Source organism: Limulus polyphemus, unplaced genomic scaffold (genome assembly GCF_000517525.1).
Source record: "Limulus polyphemus unplaced genomic scaffold, Limulus_polyphemus-2.1.2 Scaffold164, whole genome shotgun sequence".
NCBI lineage: Eukaryota > Metazoa > Arthropoda > Merostomata > Xiphosura > Limulidae > Limulus > Limulus polyphemus.
Window position 1 is genome coordinate 174,078 of NW_013665774.1, and position 8,153 is coordinate 182,230.

The 8,153-nt window shown below is 32.6% G+C and overlaps 1 protein-coding gene across 1 annotated transcript in view; it reads right to left on the minus strand.

Annotated features, from left to right (window-relative positions):
• The window catches only part of LOC106477240 (voltage-dependent calcium channel type A subunit alpha-1-like), a gene marked incomplete at its 3' end in the record, with an annotated part of 233,638 nt that overhangs the window by 169,778 nt on the left and 55,707 nt on the right, over positions 1-8,153 (minus strand). Inside the window, exon 2 of the mRNA XM_022381457.1 lies at positions 1,497-1,814. Coding sequence (XP_022237165.1) covers positions 1,497-1,780 — 284 coding nt within the window. The remainder of the gene's footprint in view (positions 1-1,496; positions 1,815-8,153) is intronic.

The window sequence follows — 8,153 nt, forward strand, 5'->3', positions numbered from 1 at the left end:
ACAAAAATACTCGTCTAAAGAAATATATAGACTCGAGGAAGAAACTTATTGTATGTATAGTACTCAGATTTCATTACACGTACTACAATTATGAGCCTAAAACAATATTTCCTGAGTAGTAAAAAGGCAGTTGTGTGTAATAATCGTATTAAAAATTAAAACCTCAAGTAAAAAAATACAAAAGAGCATGAGCATACAGATCTTTCTTGCTGTTGCTACCCAGTACATTCCAATAGATACAAATTGTTTCTTTGTATTTCAGTTTATAAAATATTTATATTTATATCTGGCGTCAGTTTTGTCATAGCTTTGTAAAAAAAAAAAGATAAAAATAAAGATATTGCATTAAGCTCTTTCGCTGATAAACAGGGTGTTAAAGGCAACATAGAACAATAGTAACAGTGAAGTCACTATTTTGTATCAGATCCGTTTTTCTGTTATGCAATAACATATTATAGCTTCTGTAGGGAATTTTGTAAAAACATTGTTTATCTTTAGAAAACCAAACTCCTATGAGAAAAAAAACATCGTAAACTATGTATGCACGTTTCAACAGTGTATCAATAATCATATTAAACAGCAATATTACAACAGTATTTCACTAGTTACATTAAACAGTGATGTCACAATAGTGTTTTAATTATTGTATTAAACAGTGATATCACAACAGTGTTTTAATAATTGCATTAAATAGTGATATCACAAAAGTGTTTTAATAATTATATTAAACAGTGATATCACAACAGTGTGTTAATAATTACATGAAACAGTCATATCAAATAGTGTTTTGATAATTACATTAAACAGTCATATTTCAAGGTCACGTAGGTTATTAATTAAATAAACTCATAGGACTTTCTGGGAGATTTAGAAGCAGTTATATGAACATTATATTAAGCATGTTCTTGTTCAAATTCAATGTATGTTTAGTACTTTCTACAGAAATTTTAATTTTTAAACACCTATTGTTTTCGCCTGTATGAAGTACTCTACGCTTACGTAGGTGGCGCTCTACGATTTGACGTTGTTTACGTATAGAAGATCCTAGTGTCGCGCCGCAATGCCACTAAACACGCTCTGCACTTACAACTGTGGATACATTATAGTAGCACCCAATCTCGTTATTTGATTGAAAGCCGGACAAAGACCTTGTGGCGGTGGGTGCTGTAAATCAAAATTAGTGACAATTACATACGAACTGTATGAATGACTAACCCGTTTAGTCCGTGTCTCGGTTAATATAACGTTCAGGATAAAAATACTAATTTATAGTGTCTATGCTACAAGCTTCGATATTCAGTGTTTTTGTATCCGTTTTTGAAGTTTTATTATACATGTCACATCCTTTGTTTAATATATTTATACACAATGACGGATTTGAGCTTACATATAATTTTGGAAAATGTTTTCCAGAAAGGATTTAATAGCGTACAATATAGCTTAACAGCTCATATGCTTACTTTCCATACTTTCACGTAAAGAAAAGGCTAACTTACGCAACCTCCTCTAGCGTCATTCCCTTGAACTTTGTTTGTACTAGAGCACAGCTTTTGTGGTCAGAGGTGGTCACCGCTCTTCTTCTACTGAAGCGCACCCCCTGTGGAAGTTCAGGGATCGAGAGTCGAGTTGAGGGGTGCGCTTTTCCATTCTCTTCTTCTTCTTCCTCTTCGTCATGAGTGCCTAGTTTCAAGCGGGCCATATGCTGAAGATGAGGAGAGATACAGGGGGAGGATCCCCGCCGCCTGCCACCTAAGTGTCGGCTGCCAGCTGCCCCGATCATGTCGTTCTATTAGAAGTAATTGGCTCTTCTTTACCTGAAAAAGAAAAGAAAAAAAGGGGTTAGACCTGGAAAATCTCTGAAAATGTCTTTCTTAAACTCAGATAGATAAATCAAACTTATTTTATCCAACATTCGTAATATAGTTATTACATAAAATATTATTTAATTATGAAGCAAAGCTGAAAGCTACACAGAACAGCATTATAAAATACAGTCACAATTGTAAGTATTAAGATGATCTTTGTGCTATTACAGCTGCAATTGGTTTCTGCGCTCACGACTGATTAATAATTTAAATAGTGTCAATGATTAATTCAAATAGTGTCAATGACTAGAAAAACGGACGTTGTAATCGCAAAACAACCTAACTCGAAAATCGCAAGAAAAATATGAATATTTCAAAGCACTACGTCTACAGAGTAATACCGGATATTTGATATTTCAATCAATTTTTGACTATGGTGGAATAAACTAAAGTGAGTGTATTAATCAATTTCCTTCTTACACTAATGAACATTACGACGGGAAAAGAGGCATAGCGCCGTTATTCGAGTTTTGTATCATTGTTAGTTATTTTGTTATCCACCCCATTGTAATTACAGCAGTCATTTACACATCGCCTTAGAAAGAAGTTTGCAAAGATTTCAGGCTAACCTCACAAAATGTGGAATATACAAAGATTTAAAATAATATTTGAAGCATAGTTTCCGTAAGTTTTTTTATTTTTTTATGGCGTGACGCTTTTGTATAAATCTGGTTATGAAATAGAATTATAGGCTTTAAAGACGCACATACACCCCCTCCCTTAGTGGCACAGCAGTATGTCTCCTGACTTTACAACGCCAGAAACCGGATGAACAGAGTACAGATAGACCATTGAGTAACTTTGTTCTTAACTACAAACAAACAATTTTAAACACAAAAATACAGCATATTATGTTAATGTAAAATATTCAGATTATCGACAATTACACATTTTTTTTGTAATTTTACACCAACACTAACTACGTATTTTTTTAAAAAGTTTAACCCCTCACACACACATAAATAAGTGAAATATGCAAAATACGGATTGCCAGTTGATTGGTTGTACTCCACACCATCATAATTATAGTCTCATTGTGATTAGTTTACAAGACAACAAATAAGAGCATATATATCTCCGACGTTAAAAGGGGCGTGATATTAAAGGTCAATCTAACAGAAGTATTATAATAAAAGACAATTTCTTTGGCTAGAAATAAATCTGCCACTAGGAAAATCATTGGTGACTATCCATGAAAAAACCAACAAACAATTAAATGGGTTTTTAAAATGTAACAAGCTTCATATTGTGTTCATATTCTCCTGTTTCTTCAACAGTGACCAGGTTTCGAACCTATTCAACCTTAACATATGATGGGCATTGCAAAAAATGATAACCGACAATCAGTCCAAAAACTGCTTATCTCAGATGTAGACAAAAAATCACATCTTTAGCGGTGGTCGAGCTGAAACTGTGGAATCTAATATTTAGAGGCGTAGAAGTTTCTGGAGATAGGACAATAGTGTAGATAATGTTATAATAGCTAAGGTAAGTGCTTTTGAAAACAAAGTTTATCTCGACGTTACTCCTCATAATGTCCAACCAACACTTGTATTTTTCAAGACGATTGTGAAACAACCCACGAGTTTATGATATCCAGAATTAAAAGAACTGGCAATTATTTTATTCATATTTCATTATCAACATAGTCACCAAATCTCTATCTGATTGGTCATCTTTGGGATGAGATTGAATATCGCATTCGATGCTCTCTACTAATATTTGAGAGTCAGCTACAATTGAACATGACATTTTCCAGCATCTTGTTAGATAAACAGTTCAATATTACTCCGAGGTCCTAATAAAGTGATCGGAATATATCTTCAAATTGGTTGGGCCAACATGAAAAGGTCAATAGATGGTGGCAGTTTGAAGAAAGTGGCGCTACAGATTCCTCTCCTTGGTCTTCTTCTTCTTAGTTTCCACCATACCAATCTTCAGCCAACGTCCATTCATCATATTTTATTCTTTCCTCAAAGCAACTTCACTTGTAACGAAAGGCTAAAGAAGACAATGGTGCTGTCTAAGTTACTGAAGAACTAACTCTTTGGCCTTGTGCTAAATAGTTTTATCCATTCTAATTAACATAAAACGTAAGTAAAAAACTAAAGTTAAAAGGCAGAATTCTTACATTTAAGGATGGATTGAGACTGCTTCATCAATGGAAGGTAGCTTTAAAAAACAATTACATAAATAAAACAGTTCTATGTTTTATCGATTATTACAAATTCTAGCATTATGTTAAGTGGATAGAGCAAGATGACAACAATATTTTTACCACCAGAGTTTCCATAGAGTTATCTAATAGGTCATAATTAAAAGGACCTTACTTCTTGTGAATGGATTATTATAGCTGAATGAGCATGCTCGTTTGGAAGTTTGTTTCTGTTCCGAATAAATTAGGTTTTAATCTTTCATCTTAATGATTTACTATATTTTCATACGTTGATAATTAAAACTTGTACAAAATAGTCAAGTCTATTAAGCCATAAATTGCCTAGTTTCCACTCTCATTTTGTGATTTGTATGAAAAAAATTATACAACGATGAACTTCAAAAATTGGATTTTAAAGGTTAAGAGGAAATGAGTAATGGTGATTATAAAATATTGTAATTTACTTTGTTGAATGATTTTAATAGATTTCAGAATGAGTTGATGATAATGTCGACTGTAAGTTTACAAATTAATTTTAATTGCTATGTGTGTTGCGTAATGGTCTTTATTTTAAATTTTAAACATTCAATCTATAAATTTTTCTACGGCGAAGTTTTGTTTTACTCCAATAGATGGCTCTGTGCTCTCATAGTTCACAGGTGTCTTAACAACAAATAAAATAACGTGATCACTCACCAACTCCTCTGCGTCCTCATTTGCTACTCAAATGAATACTTTACTGAATCTACTGTTTACTCGTATTTATAGCGAATATACCCATCTATATTTTAATCTAATTCACTAGATCTTAACCGTATACGTTCTCTAACAAACATATAAATCTAAACAATGAAAATATTGCTCACAACGTTATCTTCCAAGACGATCTTGAATTAAGTACTGTGTTAGGTTTAAGATAAGAGAAACTGTCAGTAGTTAAACAAATTTTGTCTTAGACTAAGACGTAAAATTAACTACTAACTATCTATATTAATTATTTAATGAATTACTTATTACAGAATTCATTAGGGTAGCTATGAACCAAAAACAAAGCTCACTGTTTGACTAACTTACTTTTATCTGGGAAAAAATAAGACTAAATCAATGCTTGGAGAATTTAACTCATTGTTATACTGCCGATATAAAGTTAATAAATTGATAATTAAGTTCATGTTTCGTCATTTAACAAATATCTTAATTGTCACTTAAACATTGACATACGTTTTCTGAATGTCACTATTAAACATCCTAGTTATTTAATCCTTATATTATTACCTTGTTTTTAATTAGACCATTCACTAATGGTGGGACCCACATATTATATTATACTGAATAAATATATATTTTATTTTTGACAGTTACAGCACTCAGTATAAAAAACTGATGAAAAATAATTGGGTGGAATCACCGATGTTCTACGTAAAATAAATAGCCGTTTCTGGCATTAATTATTGAGATTAACTGCAGTATTGACGATATTTTGTTTACATTTTTTATGCGATTCATATCTTATTATGGATCCTGTAAACAACAAAGTCAAGAATCCAAACATAATTGGGTGGAATCACCGATGTTCTACGTAAAATAAATAGCCGTTTCTGGCATTAATTATTGAGATTAACTGCAGTATTGACGATATTTTGTTTACATTTTTTAATTTGGATTCTTGACTTTGTTGTTTACAGGATCCATAATAAGATATGAATCGCCATAATTGGGTGCACAGATAGTTTTAAAAATGTATTCAAAAATCGTTGCATTGTTCGGTAACACTGAGATTTATTGCCTAATTTCATTACTTCAGTATTAAAAAAGTATGACTGATTGTCTAGTTTGTTATTTAAATGTTAAATATCGTAGTTGTTAATTATTTTAATTTATTATTTAAATATTAAAAATCTCAGTTGGTCAATTGCCCTATTTAGTTATTTGAATATTAAAAAATCATAGTTGTTGAATTGCCTTATTTCATTATTTAAATATCAAAAATCTCAGATATTTAATTGCTCTATCTTTTATTTATTTAAATATTGAAAATCGTAGTTGTTTAAATATCCTTTCTTGTGTTGTATTTACTAGTTTATATGTTCATTTTTAATAGCAATACCCTGTGAAGTTTTAAAAATTCGGTTAATTTTGTTAGGGCATCAAGCTTGTAAAATGATTAGTGATTTTAATGGAAAAAATTAAATCGAGCAGTTAGATTATTCCAAAGTTACGAGTGAAACGTGCACATCGAATTAAAAAATATTACTTTATGCTTCCACGAATGTTGTTTCGGTTTGTTTTTAAACCGTAACGACAACTAAGGTATTTAGTCCTGATTAAAGACCAGATTCCTACACCCAACATTCTTCTATTGTTCTTAGTCGATGCTGTCTGGGGGCGTGGTTGTTTTGCGCAGCCAGTTCACAGCCTTACCACACCTATCAAAGAACATTTAAAATAAAACTAGAGAATGCATTTTGAATTTTATTACATATGAACAAATGAGTCTGTGAACCTACCGGAACTGATTCTCAGATTCTGTTTACTGTTTTTCATACAAAAGAAATAAGTTTAGAAGATACTTTAGTATTTAATATTTCAGGACAAATATATATAAATATCTAGAACTACTCAAAAAATACTTATCATAATTTTCAAATAAGAACAAAAACCAGCATTTAAGAATTTCCCGAGTCTGAAAGAAATATTCTTTTGTTTCACGTCATCAGAACATGTCCACATCTAGAGCGATGTGATTACTCTCTAACCATGAAGGTGTGTAGACTTTCAAAGAGAAAATGATATATTTATAATGAAAGTATCGAATCATAAAGTGGTCAGTTGACAAAAATCAATATCAGTAATCTAGAAATAAAGAAAAAACATTCTATCTCTGAGCAACAGGTGAACTCGGGTTATTAGGAATTAGTCTCTCTAAACAAGAAACAGAAAGGAAAAGCAATATCTGTAAGCAGGATGTGACGTCACTTAAGAGAAAATACTACACCAAGTAAGACGTGACGTCAGGTGATAAAATATTGTATTTCCAACTAGAACATAAAGTTATATTTGTTTGTTTGTTTTGAATTTCGCGCAAAGCTACACGAGGGCTATCTGCGCTAGCCGTCCCTAATTTAGCAGTGTACAACTAGAGGGAAGACAGCTAGTCATCACCACCCACCGCCAACTCTTGGGCTACTCTTTTACCAACGCATAGTGGGATTGACTGTCACTTTATAACACCCCCCACGGCTGAAAGGGCGAGCACGTTTGGTGTGACGGGGATTCGAACCCGCGACCCGCAGATTACGAGTCGAGCTCCCTAACCACCTGGCCATGCCGGGCCCCATAAAGTTATAAAGATATTAAGTTACAGAATGTGATATTTAGTCAGAATATCATATCAGAAAGGCTACAGATTATAGAAAATAACTCTTAAAAAAAACACCAAGTTATTAAGATGTAAGGCAACAGAAAATGGCGTTTTTAACCAAAATATCAAGGTGTCAGGTGACAGAAAATGACGTTTCTAACCAGAATATCAGCTGACAGAAAAAGACATATTTAATCGGAATATAACGTCGATAATTAATTGATCTACTGTCCTTATAACTTAATACTCTGTATAATTTGCTCTTAACTGAAAACTTCCAAAAAGTACAAGTTGATATAATTTTCAACATTCAAACTAGTTCGACGATGGATATTCAAAGGAATCACTCCACAATTTTACAAGTAGATAATCTGAAGCATCCGGTAGCTCAGTGATATCTCCGAGGGTTTGTAACTCTAAAACTCGGGTTTCGAAACCCACAGTGAGCAGAATGTGTAGTTTTGTATTTACCAATTAACAAATATTAAAGATAAAAAATGCCTCTCAAAGATTCATATCAGACTGCACATGTAAATAGTACTCTTTTTTGATATAGCCCTCCAACCCCAGAGACAGAGCACAGACTGCACATGTAAATAGTATCGTACTCTTTTTTTGATATAGCCCTCCAACCCCAGAGACAGAGCACAGACTGCACATGTAAATAGTATCGTACTCTTTTTTTGATATAGCCCTCCAACCCCAGAGACAGAGCACATACTGCACATGTAAATAGTATCGTACTCTTTTTTTGATATAGCCCTCCAACCCC